Source organism: Perissodus microlepis, chromosome 15, assembly GCF_051167445.1.
Source record: "Perissodus microlepis isolate ML-2025 ecotype Zambia chromosome 15, ASM5116744v1, whole genome shotgun sequence".
Classification (NCBI taxonomy): Eukaryota; Metazoa; Chordata; class Actinopteri; order Cichliformes; family Cichlidae; genus Perissodus; species Perissodus microlepis.
The window spans coordinates 23,107,318-23,131,815 of record NC_140475.1 but is presented as its reverse complement, the minus strand read 5'-3'; the positions used below and the strand labels follow the sequence as shown (position 1 = coordinate 23,131,815).

The 24,498-nt window shown below is 38.6% G+C and overlaps 1 protein-coding gene across 1 annotated transcript in view; it reads left to right on the top strand.

The window, feature by feature from the left end:
• Positions 1 to 4,699: 4,699 nt before the first annotated feature.
• xrn2 (5'-3' exoribonuclease 2) overlaps positions 4,700 to 24,498 on the top strand; it is a 43,744-nt gene continuing 23,945 nt past the window's right edge. The window contains exons 1-19 of the mRNA XM_084952383.1: positions 4,700 to 4,926; positions 5,921 to 6,048; positions 6,298 to 6,409; positions 6,554 to 6,665; positions 7,272 to 7,330; positions 7,438 to 7,527; positions 7,689 to 7,761; positions 8,429 to 8,479; positions 8,643 to 8,800; positions 9,385 to 9,459; positions 9,973 to 10,106; positions 11,305 to 11,362; positions 11,553 to 11,660; positions 11,789 to 11,833; positions 12,405 to 12,536; positions 13,164 to 13,208; positions 15,056 to 15,150; positions 18,377 to 18,512; positions 24,253 to 24,360. Coding sequence (XP_084808509.1) covers positions 4,852 to 4,926; positions 5,921 to 6,048; positions 6,298 to 6,409; positions 6,554 to 6,665; positions 7,272 to 7,330; positions 7,438 to 7,527; positions 7,689 to 7,761; positions 8,429 to 8,479; positions 8,643 to 8,800; positions 9,385 to 9,459; positions 9,973 to 10,106; positions 11,305 to 11,362; positions 11,553 to 11,660; positions 11,789 to 11,833; positions 12,405 to 12,536; positions 13,164 to 13,208; positions 15,056 to 15,150; positions 18,377 to 18,512; positions 24,253 to 24,360 — 1,794 coding nt within the window. The 5' untranslated portion in view covers positions 4,700 to 4,851. The remainder of the gene's footprint in view (positions 4,927 to 5,920; positions 6,049 to 6,297; positions 6,410 to 6,553; positions 6,666 to 7,271; positions 7,331 to 7,437; positions 7,528 to 7,688; positions 7,762 to 8,428; positions 8,480 to 8,642; positions 8,801 to 9,384; positions 9,460 to 9,972; positions 10,107 to 11,304; positions 11,363 to 11,552; positions 11,661 to 11,788; positions 11,834 to 12,404; positions 12,537 to 13,163; positions 13,209 to 15,055; positions 15,151 to 18,376; positions 18,513 to 24,252; positions 24,361 to 24,498) is intronic.

Here is a 24,498-nt window from a genome sequence, read left to right as displayed (position 1 = left end):
AAATCTTTTTTACGCACACACAAATCTTTTTTACACATACAAATCTTTTTTACACACACACAAATTCTTTTTACACATACAAATCTTTTTTACGCACACACAAATCTTTTTTTACACATACAAATCTTTTTTACACATACAAATCTTTTTTACGCACACACAAATCTTTTTTACACATACAAATCTTTTTTACGCACACACAAATCTTTTTTACACATACAAATCTTTTTTACGCACACACAAATCTTTTTTACACATACAAATCTTTTTTACAAGTACAAAATATTTATGACCACATTTTGAGCCCATAAAGCTCTGGACCTGGGGAGCTCTGGTGAGAACAGTATTTTACACCAAATACATCAGGGCTTGTCTAAACATATGAATGAAATTAGTCTCGAAGTTGGTTTGAATTCATCCTTCAAGTTTTTCATGTTAGCTGCCTCTAGCCCAGTTTATACATGTACCATGTAGCATGATAATATAATAATGTAATGTCATAATCAAAAGTTAAAGAATGAAAGTGAAATTCACATATACAAACACGCGTTTGTTTGGCAAAAGGACACACATTCTTCACTCGAGTGCAGCTGCAGATACTTGTGTTAGAAAAGCTCTGAAGCACTGAAGTACTGTTCCAACTCCTTTACCTAAATAAAACAAAAGTACAGGCTCTGAAATGTATTCAGCTTATAGAAGTAAGACATAGCTCTTTGAAGGACATTTTACTTTTAATCATCAGCTGTTTTTGTGCAAAATTAACTGACAACTGTGATTTTCTCTCATATTTGTTGTTAAAAGTTTGTTTCTCTGTCACAAACATCTCTTTGATTTGTACTCACGTTCCTTGCAAATGTTAAAGCGCGTCTCTTGACCTGACTTTCTCCCCTCACCCCCAGCCAGTCGTGGCCCCTCGCTGAGCCTGGTTCTCCTGGGGATTTCTTCCTGTTAAAAGGGAGTTTTTCCTTCTCACTGTCACCAAGTGCTTACTCATAGGGGATCAACTGTTTGCATTACTGTATGATGTTCACCTTACAATAATCTGCACCAAATAACAATAACTTGTTCACTGTTGTTGTGATTTGGTGCTATACAAATAAAATAAAATAGAATTAAATAGAAACACACTTGTCTGAATGACGCTCAAACTGTCTCAGATGAGAACTGCCAAACAGGTATTTTTCCAACTTTCATTAATCTGCCATAAACTTGTTCTCACAAAGTTTTATTTAATTTCACACATTTTTTTGTCTTTGGTTCCCACTGATGAACTTCACTCAGTTCAGTTCAGTCAGTTTAATAGCTGTACTGGGAAATTTGGTTTGCAGATATGCTCTCATGAAATCCATCAACAATATAAAAAGAAGAAAAACACTACATAACAAATACAGAAAATTAAATCCACATCCAAAAAACTGATAAGATATAATCCTCAGTATAATTTTAAAAAAAGGTACAGCTATCACAAATTGATTTAAAAAAACAAAACAAAACACTATTGCATAGAAAATAAAGGAGTTTTTTGTCCTGCCACATTTTACTCTTCGTGTTCAGTATCTGCAGCCTGGAGCAAACAGTTCAAATTCTCTGTGCAGGGCTTCGGTCTGGTTCATCACATCAGCGCCTGTCTTTTGCACCTCCTCCTGCTCATAAACAGCAGATAGTGAGATCTGTGGGGCTTTGCTCAAGTTTATCCTGTCCTCGGTTCAAACATTTCCAAAGCAGTCAGGAATGGAGAATATTAAAACAGAGTGATACTTATAGCTGCCCTCTCTTTAAAACAGTATCTTGGTGAGTGCCTTCGTGTGACACGTTTAGGGGACATCTGCAATCTAGCTTACACTCTTCCTGTGACAGCAATGCATAAAAACCCATCTGGCCTCAGGTTACAGAACACACCTGCTATTTACAGCTACAACTAAAACGGATGCAGGATTGTTTTTGCTTCGTTTCTGTTGCTTAAATTACTTGCAGCTGAGATTTTTAGAAGTGACTCATAACATAATTTCCCACTGCCTTGTTGTTTACTCTCTTATTTACCATTTTGATTAGGTGGAAGTACAGTTGTGAATATTCAGTGGAGTTTTTCCAACTGCACTCTTGGCTTATAATAAGCTAATTTCATTCACTGGCATCCATAAAACTGTTTTGACTGTACAGTTTTATAGCTCTTAATGACTACATTTGGAGATGTAGAATAAGTTATACAGTAGAATTTCCGATTTTAATATGATGTAGAAAAGAAAAAAAAAGATGTTGAACAAAGGTAAATAATTATATGTGGACTTTTTACCTTTTTACCTAACATGTGATCTCTCCAGCCTGGTCGTCCACCCTGGATCTCCTCTCTGTGTCTCAAAAGTTTAAATTAGTCCAGATTGGATCAGACGTTTTCATGTCCCAGACCTCCTCTGTCAGACTCTCTGAGATTTAGCAGCAGCTGTTCCTCTAGAACAGCTGGAATAAGACAAAGTAAAGCTGAACCCTACTGTGAAGCTCCAAAAGAAAAGACTGGAAAAAATAATTATATATGCCCTTTTTTAAAAAAAAACAAAAAAAAACATGCATTAGGATATAGACTCTGTACTGTTGAACCTGTAGTATAAACAGCTTGATTAAATTTACTGTCCATGGACACATACAGGTTTTTAAATCAAGTCGAATTTCATCTAGATGTGATATCCAGATAACCCGGGCTGGTGATGATGGTATTGATCCACCAGGTGAGGGCGCTCTCCCTCTTTCAGTCGCCTGCATGCGTGTGGAATACCAATCCAGAGAATCCCCTGAACAATCAGCTCACAGAGAGATGAGATAAAGACTGAACCTTCACGTTTCCATTTTTTCCAGCTCTTCGAATGAAACATGTTTTTTAACTTCTGAAATGCTTAAACTAAAACTTCTGCTGTGAGATTGTTTTGATAAACCAAAATTCCCACTTTATCTCAACAGAAAAACTTTATGGAAATCAGTCAAAGCCCAGAATGAGCGACCATTTTTCCATGAATTCAGCAAGTCATCGTGTGCAGGTGCCGGAATGTATTCTTGTGTCATACTCCCGAGCTGCACCTCCGTGCGCTTTCACATCTGCCATTTGCATCAGATTTCACTTTATCTTCTCCATTTCTCTCCACAAACACTAAAACGACGCCTCCGTCCTATTACCTGCAGCTCCAGCGTAAATGTTTATGGAAATGGCTCGTCGGAGCAGGCCAAGTGTTTTCCATCAGCGGCTCTTTGCAGTAATAATACTGCAGTGTTGATGTCAGACCCGCCTTGCCTGAAGAGGGGAGGCTAATGGCCCCTTTCCCCCGCTGCATGAACCAGTGAAGAGAGGAGGGAGGGAAAAAAAATCTAATTCACCTTAAATGTGCTGCTGCAGGGCTGGGAAGCGAGAGGGCATCTGTTCAGAGAGTCCCCATTAAAGGAACATCATGTAAGATCAACCACAACGCAATTATAGGGAATATGGACACGAGTGAGAGTCTGCGAGGATCACACCTCTCACACACCTGTTGGCTTTTGGTGGTTTCTTCAAAGCACTGTTTTCATTTCAGTCCCCACTTTTAACATGAAAACTCAACTATAGAAGTGATTATTATTATTATTATTATGTAATATTTTATTTAAACAAAAACACTGAGTGACAGAGCACATACCGCTGTAGTACATGTTTATAACAATATTAAAATTAAAATTCATAATATGTGACAATAATAATAGAGTAGTATTTGCAGTATCAAAATGCATAAATTTACATATAAGTCACAAATAGCTTGCTCGGTGTCTTAAACTTTACATTAGAAATTAAATATGAGTCATATTTGTAATGTATTTTGTGGCTGTGGTTTTCCTTCATTTTTATGTTGGTACACATGTTTAAATTTATAGTGAATGTTTAAATATAAATTTAAAAAGATTTTATTGATATCCTTAAACCATCCATAAACTCCGTCATATAAGAGTTTATCAGTGTCTTGTAAGGTATCAATAAAAACATAGGATGTCATTATTAAAACTTGTTGTACAAAATGTTAGATTTTCAGCATGATCAATTTAAGCATGTCTTATTTTATTTAATCTCCAAATCATAAATAAACACAACCATTAATACAAATGCACAACAAATAACATTATAACATTTTACATTGCACATCTGATGATGTATTTGTACTGTGAAATATACACAATAAACACATTTAACAGATAAAACAGATAACTGAACAAAACTAAATGTTTTATTTTGAAATATTAGAAATTATTAAATGTGTTTCTTAAAGTTGTTTATTTGTCATTTTCTGTGTGCTAAAAAAGTTTTAAAGTAAATTATTAATTCATTGACTGCATTAGAGAAAATATGAACGCTGACAAGCTTCAGAGACTTTCTCAGGAAGCAAAGATCGTTCAGCAGTTGATTTATACTCATGTTAATTTAACAATACCTGCATATTAATATCCCTAATAACAAAAATAAAGTATTAAGGAGGAAATATAGATCCCAGTTTTCAACATTATATTCCGCTTACATAAGTGGTGAATATAGTCCAGAAATAAATATTTATTTTATTAATTCATTAATTTACAATCCTGGTGGATCAGTTGTTTCCATTATCAGGACCGTTGGACGCCTGCAGTACCGTCTCCGACCTATGGGGTCGCTGTGGAGTTGCGAGACACTTCAGGGTGCTCCGGAAATATTCGACATAAACCGGAAAAGGTACACAATGGCTACGGCCAGTAGCATGTAGCCAACGCATCGACAGTTAAGATCTTGTTTTAATTAAGCTGTTTTAATCATTGCCTACTTGTTCGTATTTTAACCGTTGAAATAGAAACGACTGTTTACCGGAGATGGGAGTTCCGGCGTTTTTCCGTTGGCTCAGCCGAAAATATCCATCAATTATTGTGCACTGTGTGGAGGAAAAGGTGAGTGGTTAGCTTTGAAAGCTAGCAGCCTGTCCGAGGAACATTATCGCGAAGCTTTTTAACACTGTTCTCGCGCATTTGACTGCGTTTTAATCGCTGCACACAGCGGGTGAAGTTACTACGGCAATGTGAAATGTTTTGGCGAGAGTGGGGACGATAAATCAAAGCTCGTGCAGTCTGTGTTTACTTACACGTGACACCGTAAACAACACTGCTGCTGTGTGAATGTTTGAAACGCACGCGGAACTTTAACCTGACAGCAAACACAGAAAGTGTTTGGATTCGTTGTTTTTGTTTTGTTAAAATTAACAATAGCTATAATTATTTTACTGGTCTGCTGTTAAACAGTACTGTGCAAATGTGTTGAGCCACTCCTCGTTTCTTTATGTTTTGTTGCCAGGAAGCCAGAGTTTCTTTAAAAGTGCTCTTGAGCAGCTGTTCTCTAGGTTTTTTGAAGTCTTTCAAGGTTTATCTTTGGACATTGGCTGCTTTTGCACTTTGTTTTCAATTCAGTCCTTGTACCTGAACATTTTATTTTTTTCTTTGTTAAGACTATGAAGCAGTCGAGCATAGAAGGAACCTAAGTCGAGGGATGGACCAGTGTTTTCTACACATAATGGACAATTAAGCATAGATCCAATTTTGAATTGTATCTGTATGCTGTTTGTTACTGCAGCCTGTTACAAAAACAGATCATTTGTTCCCACGACTTTAGCTGAATCTGCAAATAAATGTTATATATCCTAGGCATTTTTTTGCACTAACAAGCTATTTGCCATAAACATTGCATACAAAAGTAAAAAACTGTCTGCAGCATACATATCCTACAAATCACACAGAAATCTGTGCTGTAACCTGACATACATGTCTGTAGAAATGTCACTAGGTTCTGTGTGAGTGCAGCTCACAACAGCTGAAGATGTATTTTTGTCCAGAGTTGCAGCTCTGATGCAAAAAAGTTTTTGTTTTTTTTTGTTTTCTTTCATGTTAACAGGGGAAGGAGTGTAATGGAGTTCGTATTCCTGTTGATACAACAAAGCCAAACCCCAATGAGGTGGAATTTGACAATTTGTACTTGGACATGAATGGGATCATTCACCCCTGCACGCATCCAGAAGACAAGTAGGAACCGTTCTCAGTTTAATCTGGACATAGAAGACCGATCTTCTGTGTTTACAGCTCAGTTCATTTCTGATATAACAGAAACATACTCCCTGTGAGGTTTTTGTTTCCAGTGTAATTTATTTGGAAGTCAATAATTTCATTGAAACAGTCTTTTTCTAAATTTGAAATATTTATACAAATTTATACATATATAAAAGTTCATAAATGAAGCATTACCAAGTCTTCACTTTGTCTCTTCCTCCACAGACCGGCTCCCAAAAACGAGGATGAAATGATGGTCGCCATCTTCGAGTACATTGACCGCCTGTTTAATATCGTGCGGCCGAGGAGAGTTCTCTACATGGCAATCGACGGAGTGGTAAGCTGCTGCCGTTAACAGAAACGTGCAGTTTTTTTCACTGATGAGCATTCACAAGTTTTACTGTGTGTGAAGTTAACTTGTTTTCAGTGTTATGCCGATCTGACAGTAGCTTTGATGTAAACTAAAGTTAACTCTGCCCAGGCTCCACGTGCCAAAATGAACCAGCAGCGCTCTCGACGGTTTCGTGCCTCCAAAGAAGGGGTCGAGTTGGTGGAGGAGAAGAGTCGCGTGAGAGAGGAGGTCATCCAGAAAGGTGTGTTTTATTTGCCTCTTTGACTGCTGGACTGAAAATATGGGCAATATATTTTAATGTGATATTCAAAACACTGTAATGTTAAGTGCGTCAAATTTGATGCATGGGGTTTTTGAGGGCTGTACATCATCTGTGTGTATTTTTTCCCAAAAAAAACCTAAATTAACTGATTTTTAAACAAATTGCAAAAAAATAGGCAGATATACCAAACATGATAAAAATTAAACTTGCATATGCAAATTGATTGATTTTTTTAAGTATGAAAAGATTTATTAAACATTCCAGTTGAAAAATATTTTTGGACATTTATAAAACAAATGTGTATTTAATACATTCCTGGTGATTTTCTCTAGGAGGAAGATTGAAACTCTCAAAAAGAGTTTAAAGCATTAAATCTGGAAAAAAACCAACATCCTGGTTTTTTGTTTGTTTGTTTTTAAACCCGGTTGGATCAATTTCAGCTCAGTGTAAAAGTCTGCTGATTTTTTTTTTCCCCCTGTTTCTCTCTCTGTCCAGCTTGGATAGGGAATACAGCCACATGGGGGTAACTCCGCCCTCTAGTTTCTTCTCAGTATAATATTGAGATTTTTTTTTTTCCGTCTACAGGAGGTTATCTTCCTCCGGAGGAGATTAAAGAAAGGTTTGACAGCAACTGTATCACCCCAGTAAGTTTACTCCATCCAGTGAAATCTTGCCTAACTTTTATTTACTTGTAACAACGTAGTTACAGGATTTGTACTTGAATGGATGATTCAGTGACTTTTCTCTGCAGGGAACAGAGTTCATGGACAACCTGGCACACTGTCTGCGATATTATGTGGCCGAAAGACTCACCAACGATCCAGGATGGAAGAATATTGTTGTGAGTCTAATTTATGGCCAGATGTTACCTGCCCACAACTATTTCTTTTATGAAATAAAATGACTCAGTTTAATCATCCTTACGTTCCTCTTTTTTTGTAGTTTTCAGCTCTTGGTATTTTGCATTTTCAGGCACTAATCTTCAGTTTCTCTGTTATCCAGGTCTTCCTGTCTGATGCCAGCGTCCCAGGTGAAGGTGAACACAAGATTATGGACTTCATCAGGAGACAGAGAGGTACATGCATTAACACTCAGAGCAATTCCAATGATTTAATTAAAGGGACCTTTTATGATTATTTCACCTCCATATTTTTATGGTTGGCTTTAATGAAGAAGCTTTGCAATACTTAATGTTCAAAATAATCTTCGTCTTTCACTGGGTCTTGGTGTAGTGCCTCAGTGTTTTAGGTCCTCTATCTTTAAGCCAACTTTGTTCTGATTGGCTGTCGCTCCCAAACTGAAGGTTTGTGCCTGAGATGACCATATTAGGGATGTCTCATCTCGTCAGCAGCAGGATAGATTGCAGCAGTCTGAAGCTGAGCTTTGACATACGTTGACCTCATTGTTTGAATCCTTGAAGCCATTTTTTATGTAAGACCGTGTTTGTGATAGAAGAAATGAAAAAAGCACAGTAATTCCCCTTGAATGCAGCTGCACTTCAGAATGATAAATGGAAAAACTGAAAATATGGGATGCTTCTGATGTGAAGTACTCTGAACTGTAGTGACAGATTCACAGTTCAAAGTTAAAGTGCTGTTGATTATCAGGTTGACTCTTTTATCTTGAAGTCAAATTTGATAGGTGACCTTTGATGACCAAACATCAAGTGCGAGCCTTCACCACACACACACACACTCTGTCTGATCTTCTGTTGACTCGATGTTTATGGTCGACTCTTGCAGCTCAGCCCAACCATGACCCCAACACACATCACTGCCTGTGTGGAGCTGACGGTAAGCCTTCAGATCCGCCCTCTTAAAGTCAGGATAAGTGCTCTTAATAGAAGCCATTTACCTCCTCTGACCCAGCATATTCAAGAGATCTTGTGTTGCTGTCTGAATGACTAATTTATATTTTAACCAAGTAGTTTGATCATGTGTTTTCGTTGCATGTCAGCTGACCTGATCATGCTGGGCCTGGCCACTCACGAGCCAAACTTCACGATCATCAGAGAGGAGTTTAAACCCAACAAACCGCGACCTTGCGGTCTCTGCGGACAGACTGGCCACGAGATCAAGGACTGTCAGGGGATGCCCAGAGAGAAGCAGGGGCAGGTGAGGAACACGACTCTGAAGTTTACGTCCCTGTTAGCACTGCTGTCTGAAAAAACAAAGCTTTAAAGCGTAGTTTGAAGATCCACGATTTGAGTGAAAGTCTTTGACTGGAACATTTGTTTGTGCACATTGCAAAATGAGCTGTGAATGGTTTCAGTGTAGGAGCTGTTTAAATGGGCCATGTTTCTTGTCCTACAGGAATTTTAACTGGAACCACCTCTCGACCATGTTTGTGGTGCTTTTTGGAGCATTTTAGTAAAATTACCTGATAGTTGTACTATCGCGCTGACCTAGAAGTTTGTGGTTTGGTTTTGCTGAATGAAGTTTTAACATTTTATCAGTCTGTTATTATGCAATTAGCATGTTTCTGTATCTTTATTACGCCTGCACAGTTTACGGGTGGAGCTTTCTAACCAAGCCAGCTAGTGTTACATAATAACTTAGGACTCCACCTTTTGGTCAATTCTGGCTCAAAAAATACTGCTGAAAAATAATTGATGTTTGATGTCCCATTGCTGACATTTGCCATTTAAAGTGCGCAGTATAAACTCTGTCAGCGGACTGAACCTATGTCTGTTTTACAGCATGATGAGTTTGCAAACACGATGCCGGCGGCTGAGCAGGAGTTCATATTCATCAGACTGTGTGTTCTGCGGGAGGTCAGTCACTCAAACTCACTTCGATCAGCTTTCTTTCTTTTTAGTTGTTTATTTTAGGGTCAAAATCTCACCTTTTGTTCACAAACATGAAATCGATCTAGAACGATCAAATTTGTGCAATCCAACTTCAATGAGTTTTACAGAAACAAAACACAGTGTGTTGCCTTTGTGGTGCTTAAAATGATGGTTCCTAACCTCGGGCACCTCTGAAACTATTTTGAGGAAGAGTAAGAATATGAAATAATGTTTTGAGGATTCGTTACATGTGTTTAATATATTCTGTTCAGTGTTCAGGTCAGCTTCGCTGTAAGATTTCAGCCTTACCTTGAACATTTCCTTTGAATCATCAGCTTTTCTTTTTTTCTCAGAAGTAATCAAAGACGGGCTGCAGAGGAATGTTCTGCCTCTATCTGTTATGCACAGCATTTGAACATGAAAACAGGAGCTGAAGTGTTGCTTCATTGATAAAATGACCTTCTCAATCATCTTCATTAATTCTCATGTTTTCTTTAGTACCTGGCCAGAGAGTTGACCATGGCCAGCCTGCCTTTTCCCTTCGACTTTGAGAGGAGTGTAGATGACTGGGTCTTTATGTGTTTCTTTGTTGGAAATGACTTCCTGCCACATCTTCCGTCCTTAGAAATCAGGTGAGCGTCAGTTCATCGTCCCAAAACTGCTTTATACAGTTCTTTCATCAGGGACTATCAATCTGAAACACGCTGTTTAAATGTGGTGTCAATTCAGGAAGTGGTAACAGGGGTGTCTGCAGTGAAAGGTTATTCAAGAACTTATTACGAAGCGCTGTCATAAGTTTACTTTTATAATACCCAGAATGTACATACAGTTACTCACCATGATGTAAAAGGGGAATCAGAGAAAACAGTAGGGTGACTTATTGAATGATTGGGTTACAATAAGCCACAAATTCACAGAAAAATGGGGGGAAAAAACACCAACAACTTTTTAAAAAATGTCCAAAAAAGAAACATAATGAACGAAACTCAAATGAAACAAAACACATAATATAAATATAAAAAGACCCCAAAATGAAACCAAATGAAGAAAATGAAAGAAAACAAAAAGCACAAAAAGTAAAATGCACATGGTTGAGGAGTAAAACTACTTTTCATTTGTTATTCATGGGACAAGGCCACAGCAGGTAGCTTATTTATTTATTTATTTTTTTAAATCTGTCCTTTCTGACTCGACCCCAAAAAGGCATTTCTGTCTCCTCCCAGACTTTAATCGGGTGAATAGATTTTTATGTATTTATTCCTGAGCTTATTAGAATCATCCATGTTTTTTCACTTAATAAAAAAATAAAAAAATAATACAGTTCAAATAAATATAAAAAATCAGGTGATTTAAATAATAGATTTGGTGAAATAAATAAAAATGTAATAATAATTACATTTAATAATAATTATTTAATAAATTTAAATATAAAAATGTAAACAATTAAAATGAATATAATTAAAATTAACAAATGTCCTGGAGAGTATTTATGTATTTATTTATTTATTATTGGTTCTAATTACAAAGCCACAAGTTCATCTCATAGCTAATCAACTGTCAGAAATGTTATATTAAGTGCTGTATCCACTGTAACTCTATTATTATTTTCTTTATCGTGTTTTTCATACTCGTATAGTTTTCAAGCTTTTTATGCTGTTATTTGTTTGTGCAATATACAGAAGGTGTTTTTTTTTTTTTGTTTGTTTTTTTCCCTGTTGTATAAAAAAGATTTGAGATTTGTATGTTCAGTCTTTCATCCCTATTAATGAAACAAAAGTTGAGGAGCTTATGTTTGCATCTGTGGCTCATGGTTTTGTTTGTTTCCCCCAGAGAGGGAGCGATAGATCGACTGGTCAGGATCTACAAAGATGTTGTTCACAAAACTGGAGTGAGTGTCATCATTTATCTGAGCTCTGCAGGCAGCAGGGTCCAGGGTTTTTCTGTTTGTTTGTTTTCAAATGTTTTAACCAACGCTGGAAGAAAAATGATATCATTGTTATATATAGATATAGGTATCATTGTTTTTGAACAATTGCACTTAATGTGTAGAGTCACCCTGTGCATACGTGCTTCTGCAGGGCTACCTGACACAGAACGGATACGTCAACCTGGAGCGAGTTGAGATGATCATGCAGGCTGTGGGCGTTGCTGAGGACAACATCTTCAAGAAACGCAAAGAGGATGAGGTGATTTTCACAACTTTCTCTCCTCAGATTTAGTCTTTTAGACCTGAGATGAAGACGAGAAAATGTTCGAGTATTTCTGCTCTTTATGAATCTATTTTATCGTTCACGATGTCATCTTCTTTCTTTAGGAAAACTTTAAGAGAAGAAACAAAGAGAAAAGAAAAAGAATGAAAGTGAGTATGATGAAAATGATGCTGATATTTTGGCTTTATAGTTTAAATTTACTATATAGGATCTTTGTTGTGCCATCAAGTAAACTTTTCAGGTGTTTCTGCTGCTAATGTTTAGCCTTTATTTTCAATGCAGAGTCACCCCCGAAGGTGCAGAGAACCTAATGTGTCATTTTCTGCCTAATCAGCAGATATCACTTAAAAATACTTTTCTAGTTCGAGTTGAACTCAGATGGAGAAGTTTATATCAGTCTCATTTTCATGGTTACTGAAGACACTATAAAGCTATAAACACAGCATGCAATTAAAATGAAGCTGATTTAATCAGTGTGATTCGACTTCACCCAAAAACAAAGCCTAGAGTAGAAGTCAAAGTGTGACAGTGTTTCTATTTTACTTATGGCATGCCACGTTCCTGATCAGTCATGGTCAGGAATGCTCTTAGCATTTCCACTCATCCTGATGTTCCCTAAAAGTATTTGAAACTACACATGCTGTTTTATTTTTGAGTTGTCATAGTTGCATTCTTACAGTTATGGGCTGGAGTTGAGATATTCTGTCCATGTTTCTGCAGGCGGAGCAGCAGGGCCCGGCCTACCTGACCACGGGTCAGTTTGCCCCTCATGCCCTGGGGAGAAGAGACCGACCCGAGGCTGTCCAGAATGCTCGGCACCAGGCCTGTGACATGAGGATGCAGTCAAACATGGTAAAGCTGGCTGTTTCTATCAGATTGGTTTTGTTTTGTGTAAAATCTTTAAGCACTGATGGTCACAGTTTGGCAAAACTCTTACTGATTCTTGCATAATGTTGTCGTGATCTGTCATTCTGAGATTTTCTCAGAAATACGAGTTACCACTGAGCTGGACCAGCAATCCATACTTGGTGTGGTCATATCCAGCATTGTGTTTTTCATAGAGGTCCGTTACACTCAGTATTGGTTTTGTTGGGCACAATCAGACCTCGGGTCTGTGCCTTTTATACCAACACTGAGGGCGCGAGTACTCTTTGCATTACTCTATGAGTGATGGGTGTCGCCACTCAGACCAAACCACCACATGTGTGCTCGTGTAGCAGGAGAAGAAGTCAAGACGGAAGTTTCTTCAACCTGTGCAAGGCTACAACGAGTGAGAGGTGCACAATAGGCCAAAATAACACCAAAACTGCAGCCCGTAAATACGACGTCACTCCTGCTGTGTGGCACCATTTGCGAGGTCGAGAATTGCAGGAAAAACGGACCCATAAGTCATGTGATTATTGTATCCTGTACTGTTTTGTTTGAAACCTGACATTTTATTGCAATGAGCCATGGAGTCCTTTTCTTTTCTCCCCTCAGAATGCCGCTCAATCCTTGAAGGCCATGATGAAGAATGGAGGCAATGTAAGTTGGCAGATGTATATCACTGTGTTAACATTGACTCGCTGCGTTAGTTTCCAGCACCATGTTTTTTGTTCTTGGACTCGAGCTGTGCAGGATTTATGCTTCCAAGTAATCATTATTTCCTTTATACTGAGCCTCAGTGGAGCCCCCTCTGTTCATCCTCTTTTGAAACAAGCGTCTTTGCTCTTCTCCACGCCCAACTTTCTTCTGATTGGTTGCCCCTCTTAAGTGGAATATAAGTGGGAGGTCACACTGAGAGTTGTGTGCCTAAGTTGACCACACTATGAGTTGTGAATTTTTTATCTATGGTGCTGGTTTTTACGTGTTCAGCATCGTTTTAAAGTGTGTCGAGTCATAAATAACCAACAGAAAACCAAACCACTGACACGCGGGAGAGTTTGTGTCCTCACCATTTCGATCCCCTGAATAATCTCATGGTCTCTTCACAATCTTCTCTCCTCCTCTTCTTCTCAAGTGTGTGTCTGTTTACACCTGCAGGGGCTGGAAAACACCCACTTAAGGACTCGGGGGGGGGGGGAGAGTTTAATTCTGCTGTTTAGGTTATTGGGAAAAGGCTTTTTTTTTTTTTTTCCTGTAGAGATTCTTCTATCAGCAAAATCTAAAAATTAATTTGATTTAAATGCTGCTCTATCAGTCAGTTTATGTGTTTCCTCTCTGCCATCATTTATATTTGGAGAAAATGGCAGCCTGTTTAAAAAAAAAAAAAAAAAAAACAGACGCACGGCCCTGAACTGAACAAAACGCCAGCGTCTGTATTCTAAAGTGTCTCCCAAGTTGGTAAATTTCCTGCCGTCGTGCAGCGTTAAATTTTATCGGCTGTCAATAGGCGACCATACATTAGCACATGAATGAAAAGAGTACAAAGGCTTCAGGGGGGCAAAAAAAAAAGGAAAGCTTGTAGCTAAGGCAGCGGATTCAGTGTCCTTCAAACACAGACGATACACACGTATATGCAGGAGCAGCTTTACCTGACGTGAATGCATATAGTCGACTCATTGTCAGCAGAAAGGTCTTATAATGCTCAGCATTTACTATGTAAATATATATATAGCAGTGTATTAGGCAGTTTTTATATACCCTTTTTTAAAACGATTAACCAATAATCACGTTTCATTTGAACTACAGGAAATATTGATCAGTTCAATCTTTTTTTTTTTTTTCTTTTGAAAGATTTTGTTGCTGCTCTTGGTCGAATAATACATTTTAAAACCGATGCAAATTTACTACTATACTAGTACTTGGATAAGAGATTTTTGAAAGTATTACATTAGTGACCTGAGAATCTGTTCTCTTCAAATGAAACAATGATATTACCAGCTTAGACCTGTTTAACTAAAACGGACATTGTCCAGGAATTTTTTTTTTTTTGTTTTATTAAAATGCAAAGCAATCGCTTTAGATTGTATCAGATAACGAGAACGAACGCCGACTGCGGTGGAGCACAGCTCAGTGATCATAAAGCTTGTTCAGGAAATTTTAAAATATTCTGCTATTTCCAGCGACACACCGGTTTGATGAAATTGTTTCTTTGGGGAGAATTTGAAGATTTTCGTCTGCACAGGCAGAACTGTTAAAGCTCAATGCAAACACTACAACACTGCTGCTGTGTGAAAGGAAAGACCGCTAACCTGTTGTGTTTGAAAGTGCTTCTGCTCATGCTCAGGTAGTCCAGTCAGGGTTTTAATGTAGAGAAGTGCAATTTAAGTTCCTGATTATTTTCTGCCATGGTCTTGGTCTCATCTGTACATTTTCTTCTGTTTTGTGTGTGTGTGTGTGTGTGTGTGTGTGTGTGTGTGTGTGTGTTGGGGTTTAATCACCCTCGGTAGTCGTCTGCAGGTCCCAGTGACAGTGCAGACAGCAGGGGAGTGAAGAGGAAAGCTGATGACAGCGATAGCGAGCCGGAGCCTGAAGACAACGTCAGGTAAATCCTTACAAACTAGGTGGGTGGGCTCACAGCAAAGGGTGGGACTACTGTGTTTAATCTAAAGTGAATACAGAATCTCCCCCCAATTTCTTATATTTGCTAACCCGCATTAATTTCATTTTTAGAATTAATAAGCCTACAAATAAATTGTTCCCCTTTAAACGATTCAAGCAAACAAACTTCTCACGTGCACCATATCATCTTGTTCTCTTCTGTAACTACTTCATGTTTTTCGTCATCCATCATTTGATCCGAAGTCTTATTTAGTCTTAAATCTTAGTGCAGACAGTTAGATTCCAGACTGACGGTTTAATTTCAGGATATCTTTTCCCCCGTTTCTCCTCTTTGGCTCTATTAATCATGACAGCGCTCTTATGCTCTGCTCATTTTCCACATCATAAGCAAAGCATATATGAAGGAGCTGCTGGAGACCACTGCAAAGAGGACTAAAGACCACAAAATCATCTGCATACATAATGCGGTTCACTAGAAAGCTGCTATTCATCCACCCACTTTCAGCTTCTTTGATAAGTCATCAACATATAGATTAAAAAGAACCGAGGACACAGCTCCAGTAAGCCTGAACACTCGTGATGAACACTTATGGTGTATTTGGGCACCCCTCTTTTGACTCAACACACTTTCCCCCCCCCTGTATTTATTTACAATTAGGAATGTGCACACAGGTCAGTGAATGTTTGGCTTTAAAGCCAAAGTGGTTATCAGTGGAATTAATAAAGATATTTATTTAAAGCTTGGCATAATTTAAACTTCAGCTGTAGGCCTGTCAAGACTCCCTGTCTTACTGGGTTTATTCTTTTTTATGATTAAAGAAACCCAACAGCACATAGAAATGTAATTTTAATCATTTTAATAACTCATACAACTTTGTGAGCAAGACATTTTTTAGTTTAAGTTAATTATAAGTAAAGTTAATCACAATAAATTAATTATGGTGTGAAAACAAGGTTTCATAACACAACTTTCACTGACTTCTCAGGTACAAACTCTCAAAGTGCCCACACCAAAGACCTATGCTTGAATTAAACCTGCTTTTACAAACCACCACAACCCGAATAATACTCTGCAAGTAACAAAGCTGGCGTGTCAGACAAGCTGCTCATTGGCTCCTTTCTCAGCACATTTAGCGTCTCTGCTGGGCTCACACGGTGACCAGAAAACGGGCAAAACAAAACTATTTGTTTATGAGGTCAGTCATTTATTTCATCATTATTGTAAATCGGCTGCTGTCTGTCGAGTTTTCTTGAAGCTGTTTATAACTGGAAGCTCCTTCATAACCACAAATAACCCGTAATTTGAATGCCCAGGGAACCGCGTGCGTGCAGTTAATAAAACGCCTTAAAAATAAATCTGTGCAGATGAACTTCAGTCAGCAAAGGTCGCTTTAACAAACAGAAGAGGAGAGACGTGCTCATTAATGCCACCGAGCTGCACCACAAGCTCTTTAACTCTCTGCCATCTCCGCTGCGCGCGCACACATACATATTAGTACGCACATTTGTACACACACTCCCTGCTCTGCTGAACAGCTCCCACTTCCCTTCTGCACGTGATTAATATGGAAAGCAGGAGCGTTCGAGTAAATTCCTCTGTGACGCACTCGTCAGAGCTGCTAAATCCATCGGGCTAAATTGGTATTCATGGAGGCTTTTCTCTCAGGAGTCGGCAGCTTCCCGCGGGCCGCTCCGAGGAGCCGTCGCGCAGATGCCGGACGACCCTGATTATGTGTGCAGAACGGCATCGCCGCCCCAAATCTACCGCGAAGTCATAGCCGTTGAACTGTTCCAGCTGATTTTTCAGCCTATAGATGAGCCATTTATTTGAATATGTTGTTCAGATTTACCTAAACTGTAAAGATTTGGTCATGTCAGCCAATAATCAACAATGGATTTGCAATTCTTGGCCACTGGCAGTATTTGTACCAGTGGAGTTGATTTCCAACATTCCCATCTTTATTACTAACTGAGATATCAAGCCTTTTGTCTGGTCATCAGTACGGGTGGGAGCAGTCTAAAAAAAAATTGACATTGTGAAGTTGTTGGAGGTGGTGGGGTTCAGACAGATGTTACTGATGTTGAATGAAAGCATTTTAGTGGAAGTCTGGAGCTGTGCGCAAATTAATCCACATTTTAACCCCCAAAATGTTGCATTGGGCAGAATTCCCTCAAATTAGATTTTATTTAAAGGTCAGTGTTGGGAAGGTGGGTGTTGATGCCTAATTAACTACTCCAAAGGTCATCTCCTGGCCTTTTGGACAGTCCACTGGTAAATATGAAATTTGATTGGCTGTGGTAGTTGACACTGTTCTGTTTGATCTCCAGTCACAATCTGTTTTAAGCTTAGCAGAGTCCACTGTGTGACTTCTCGTGGTAGCTCCATGAGATCTTTGTTCATGATGCAAAATCAGTTGTCTTATGTTTCATTGTGAAAGAACTTCAGAGCTGTGCGGTTTGTGACATAAATTTAAGGGGACTACCTCATGGTGTGATGTGTCGAGGCCTACTTTTTTACCACGTATCTGAAACTGTTCAAATATCCCCAGCTTAGACAAAAGGATCCATTATAGGTCCTCTTCTGTTTTCCTATTTGTCTCTAAAGGACTGAACAGTCATCCACCACTGGGCTCAGTGCCACTGGCTGTCTGTTAAACTTGCGCTTGGTTTTATGGATCGGCTCCACAATATATGTGGATCTTTTAATTCCATTTTTGGCCTTCAGGTCACTGAGGTGATCCTCACAATAACTTCTCTCACCTAACACCTAAAGACCTACCAGTCCTTTGCCGTTACTACCCCAAGCACATATAAATATGTGGAATGGCACATTCCAGATAAAAACATGTGCAACCGGGAAATATTTCTAAATTACTCTTTCTATTATTCAGGTCTAAGGAACAAGATGGAAGAAAAACATGCAAAACAAAATGCAGAGCACTTACCATCAACTTCCCAGTGCCACATTTTCTGGCTGTACTACTACTAGCTAAGACTGATTTGTGCACGCACGCTGACAGAGATACTTGCTAATTATTATTCATTTGAATTCTTAAGGAGACTGATGACTAAATTACTTAATAATAACCCCACAGTGTGGTTTCCAATAAGATGACTTAAATCTCAGAGTGTTTGGGCCTGTGTGTAATGTCTTTCTTGGTTAGTGCTGTTGGTGAAGAAGTTGTGACCACCCGTTTTGTGTCCTGCAGGTTGTGGGAGGAAGGCTGGAAGCAGAGGTACTACAAGAACAAGTTTGACGTGGACGCGACAGATGAGGATTTCAGGCGGAAGGTGGTCCAGTCGTATGTGGAGGGTCTCTGCTGGGTACTGCGCTACTATTACCAGGTAACTGAAGTCACACGGTGGGTTCAGTACTGTGTACAAACGAGCCTGTGTTCAGCAGCGATGTGTTCTTTTCTTTTTTTTCTTTTCCTGCTGAGAAACCTATTCTCACTGGTTTATAAAGCCTTTACTTCACCCAGATGCTAGCTTTAGAAACCGTTTAATAGTTTTCTTTGAACTTTGAACCCCGAGCTTTCATTACATACCACGATCCAAGCTAAATTTCCACCTTTACAAATGGAGAGGCAGGTGTATTTAGTCCTTTTTTTGATGAATTTATGCACAACATCAACCTTTCTGATCCTGTTTCTGAGTTACAGAATCAAATTATGTTAAGTTCCCAAATATTGCTGGTAAGGTTAAGAGTTTATTTTTCAGAGCAGTGCTTCTCTCCTTGAACTTCCACATACTCGTCTTTCAGCGGTTCTTTTTCTCTTTTTTGTAACATTCTTTTTTAGTTAAGGTCTTATTTATACATGTGTAAAAAGATTAATCGCATTAAGTTCTTGCTAACAAAAGTTAACGATAGCTTTCGTAAAATTAAATCAAGAGTGTGGCTGCCACAAGGTGAATTCTAACTTTTGGATATTTTAGCTTTCACGTAGACACTGAGGGGAAAAATTTAAGGTGAATGATGCACAGAGCAGAACTTTGTGCTAACAGTGCAAACAAAGACTGAGAAAATCACTAAAGTTTTTGAGGGGAAGCTAAAGGATATGGATGCTTTTTTCTTGTCATTTCGCAACCTTAACCAGAACCTGTGTTTGACACAGAAACCTCACATTCTCTGTAAAGGTGATCCTGTAAGGCACATCGACTGAGTAACATGGATAAAGCCATTTATAGAATAGAATAGAATATAAAGCTTTGTCATTGTGTTCAGCGTACAGTGAGAGTCTCTGTCCTGCTCGATGCATCAGGGTTAAGTATCGCTCATTAGTTTCTGAAGCATTTGATCGTTCTGGATTTTGTTGCTGTTTGCTGAAACCTGAGTTACAGGAAATGGGTGGATCTGACTGAGAAGAGCACTACATGTTGATACTTGCTTTTCCTCTGCTGTATCCTCGATTTTACTTTAAATACACAAAATGAACGTCATGTTGTATTCACGTATACTTTAAACTAGCAGCTGAGAGCATCAGCTAACCAGAAGGGACTTTGCTGAGGTCATAAACAAAGTGTGCAGGAGGGACACTTTCCTGTAGATCTGGATACAACAGGAGTTGTTCATGCAGTGAAAGGAGTTGCCCCCTGCTGGACATTAAAGATAAGTTGCTTTCATTTTTCACCACAAGCTTGTAGAGATAGTGGGAGAGGCAGCCTAGTTGTGTGAAGTCTTCTCCAGGTCTATGTGGAAACGAGCTTCATGCCCTGTGAAACGTCCATTGATGGTAAAACCTGGTTGTTCAGTATATTCAGGTATTCACGTGACATAATTATTTAGGAAACTAACATTGCTGAGCCTTGATGTAAGCAACTCATAAAACTGCCTTCACTTGCTTGTATTGTTGCTGCTAGGCATGTGCTTAACTTAATTTGATGTTCTTCTCACTGTGATGTTCCTGTCACTCTAAATCAGGGTGTATCTGGGCTTATTAGACCACATGACCTGGGTTCAGTCTTTATGCTTCCTAAAAGATTCGAGCCTGTTTAACAATTAGCTTCACTGATAGCTGGTTTTCTTAAGGGTACACGTGTTTAGTCCCAACACCGTGAGGCCTATTCATATTCATATGTGGAAATGCTCTTACTTTTAGTAATACAGCCGTGAGTGCTTCTGATTTATTTTTAGTCTATTTGATTTCACCAAACTGTTAAGTGATCTCTGATGACAATTTTTTTTTCTAACCATGTTTCTTCCTCAAGGAAGAGCATTTGTCCTTCCAAAGTTTTAATAGTGTGTTGGAGAGCCTAAAGTTCAGTCTTCAGACTGGTCTGACTGCTCGGTTTCATTTCTTTAACTACTTGTGGTCTTGTGTGAAGTCAGAGAGAGGATATCCTTAATGTGGGTCAAACCTTTTGTTTATACGGAGCAGCCAGTGAGAAGAAGTTAGTTTAAGGGAGAGGAGCTAAAACGTCAGAGGCTAAACTGATTGGAACGATAAGAATAAGGACTATTCTGAACTGTGAATTATGCAAAGCTGCTCTAGTAGAGTCCAAGAATCAAAATATGGAAATGAGCAGAACCAGATCAGAACCACTTGCTTGTTGTTTTTGAAGATGATTTGCATTTGAATAGGACTCGGAGGAAAAATGTTGTGTGATGATTGAAAACATGAAAATAAAAGATCGCTACAGCTTAATCTTTAATCCTGCCTGTCCACACACCTGATAGGAAGTAAACCAAAACCTTAATGAGGAGTCGGTACACTTATTGTTGCTGAGCAAACATGTCTGACACAGAAATGCGACCTTTACTTCCCACAACTCACCTCTGAGGTAACAAGGTCCTCTGATAAATCCTCCTCACAAGTGAAGTTAACCCAGGGACTGATATGTGTTTCGTTGCATTTAGATGAAGCCTTCCGACATGAATGACTCTCACTTTTATTATTATTTACTATGTTTTTATTTTAGTTTTACTTATTTACACGAAATAAACTCGTGCTCATCTCACACTGAGATCTTCTGCTGTTGTTTGCAGTGTGATTATACACGAATCACTGTAGTGTTGTAAAATATTGATCTTTATGTTGAAATGAAATAATCAGCTGGGGTCCCTCTCCAGGAGAGCCAGGGCACCTCAGGCTGAGCCGGGGGGGATTTGTCCTGGCTGATTGTGCTCCCCTCGTACGCACACTCTGTCGACTCCACACGCTCGCCAATCCAAAGCCCGTCTCAGGGGGCCGCTCTGAGTGAATTCATTAGCGGGCCCTCGACGGACGGAGACGTGTCTGCTCTTCGCTGCCACACATTCACGCTTCTCCTCGCCACTGACGGAGTTAAGATCACGCACACCTCACCAAGTGATCGGGGAGGACAGAGCTCAGTTTATCCCCGTTCTGTCTCTGCTTTTCATCATAAGGGCGAAAAACCGATTTTTTTTTTCCTCCAGTAATCTGTTGGATGTACAGAAAAGGTCTCATCTGCCAATAATTCATTTCTTTACAACCGAATGGCCACAAATGACAGTTTTCCAACTAGCAGGCTGTTCTCTAATGGCAGTTTGAATGTTCATGCTTTGTTGACACTGGTGATTTACCTTTTTAGTATTTTTATTGTAATTTGTGGCGGTGCATGCAGATGTTAATGGGCTCTACAGCATTACAGGACTGACAGGCAATTTTGAAGGGCAAAGTTGTCGGGGTAAAAGTCAACGAAGGGAGAAACCTGTGTCCAAAAATGTTATTTTATTTCAGGCTGAATGGAAACTGAGCTTTATTTCTTCAGTTTAAAGAAGGTTGAGCTGTTTCCTGATTTCTCTACATTTCATGGCTGATGGACCCGAGTGTTCCCAGCATTGTGACCTTTTCTGATTTAGTTGAGCTGTACAAAAAACAAACCATATCAACGTTATCTAATGAGCGCAAATTGAAAAATAAATATAAGCAGAATGTTTGTGGTGAGCCCTGACACATTTCAAATCTCCTTAAGGATTTGATGTTGCTCATCAGTGGTGATAATTATACAGGGCGAGTTTTGTTGTTCTTATAACTTAAAATGGAGATGATCAGTTTAAAATGTTTGTTTAAAAACTTTGGTAATCACTGGGGTAATATTACTGTAATCTTTCTTGAGTCATCTGTCATTTTTCTTCAGTATTTTTATTGGTTTTTGTTTAAGAAATAACAAAAAACTTGAGCAGCTGGATAGTAACTGGATCCTAAGTCAACCAATTCAGACGTACTTTCATACTCGCAGTCGTTAAACATGCACAGATTATGAACCAATGAAATATCAAATTTTAAAATGGTTACATGAATAAATGTCCCACATTTTTACAGATGTCTGCTTTCCAGTTTGAGAAACAAATAATACATCGATCACTCAATGTCGATGTTAATAACCAGTGAACAAATGATATTCTGTGGATATTTCCGTGCCTCCCAAATAATTTTAGTGAAATGTCATAAAATTGTTTTTTTTTTCAACATGTGGATTTTAAATCAGTAAATTCAGTTTATTTAAAAAAAAAAAATCTGTTAATGAATTTTTGATTATTTGACTCACTAATGTGAACACAGTGTGAATAAATCACCCATTTATATATTTAAACTGAAAGGTCTGTGTATGTTGAATCTGTGGCTCCTTCATGTACTTAATAACATATTGAGGTAACAACTTTCACTTCCTGTTGTCAGCTGTTCTGAATCAGGACAGTAAATGTGTATATATATATATATTTTTTCCCCCCCTTGTTGCTGCAGTTCGTGATCTTTGACCCTGCCAGCCTCCGCCACAAATGAACCGAGTCCTTGAGACAAAACATTTTGCCATATTACCATAAATGATCTGTGCGATCGTCCGAATGTGGCGATCAGAGCCTCCTCTGCCTTTTATCATGGTAAAAGGACCGTATTATCATTTGAATGACCACCTTTAATAATAGAGTGCTGGGCTTTAAAGCTGAGATTGGCTGAAATTCAAGGATTGGTGGATTTACCGGAGGACCTCGTTTTCTCAAAGGTGGATTGTGGGAAGTGAAGGTTGTTCTTTGGTGCGAGGCATGTTTGCTCAGGAAGGATAAGTGGTCCAACTGCATGGTGACGACTTTTTTTTTTTTTTTCTTTCCCCAGAGCTTTTTTCTTCTTTGTCAGCAAACATTTCTGAAACACAGAACAGAGGAAGGTGATTACATTTTAGATGCAAGAGCCTCTCAGCAGGTGTGGGAGAGATTTATTTATTTTCTTTCCCTCAGAGGCATCATGGTTTGAACTACAGTCTAGGGTTGTTTTTCCTCATTCTTGTTGTTTAACCATCAAGCCAAAAACAAACAAACAAACAAAAAAAAAAATCTGGCATGTCTGAAAGTGTAGAAAGTTTGAATAAAAAGCAAAAGCTGTCTGAGGATTCAGTGAAAGGTTTAAAATGTCAGCACTGCCACCTTAGACTGGTCAGATTGGATTTTAAGCTTAGTGCCGCTAAAGAAAAAGGGCAGAGAAAAGCTTTCTGCTTCCATTTCGAAGTTGCTTTTAATTTTTTTCCCCCTCATCTGGGTGCTTGAGTTGATATCGTGCCAAACGAGCTAACGCTGAATGAAGGGAACAACAATAAACTAACACCAACGATTAAACTGAGCAGAAAATGAGTCACCAGATTTTATGAGAGTTATGCCTGATGTGAGTGACTGAAATGTGTTGATTTTTGGATTTTCTGTATTTTTATTATTGTAAAGTGAACATAAAGCGAATTTATTATCCAGGTAAGGGATAAAGCCACTAAGAACTCCACTGGTGAGATGTGGATTCTTCTTCATATTTGTGAATAACTTCAATGTGTGCACCAGCATCACACTAAAAGCAGTTTATGATCTCAGGCATTACCAGAAATGATCTTCTGTGTTCACAAACATGTGAAATGTAAGTTTAAAACTGCTTCAGTACTAAGCTGTGTATAGTTTGTTTTCCCTGATCTGTAGATCAGAGGTTAACTGTCCCCTTGTATATTTTACTGATCCACAAAAAAAGCTTTAATTACTTTATATGCAGCAAGCTTCTTTTTTCAGTCAAACATTGGCCCCATTAACTGATCTTAAGCTCAGAGCTAAGTTGTTGAATTGAATTGTTTACTCGTTGATTTGCAGGGCTGTGCTTCTTGGAAGTGGTACTTCCCGTTCCACTACGCACCGTTCGCCTCTGACTTCAAAGACATCAAAGACATGTTCTCAGACTTTGAGAAGAACACCAAACCAGTAAGAATGGATTTATTTCTCTCCTCTTCTATTCTTCTATTCTCAATCTTTCTCTCTGTGACTTTTCAGTGAGAAATGTTGTTTTTCCTGCAGTGAAATCTGAAAGTGTGTTGAATCAGTCATGTTCCTTTAAACTAA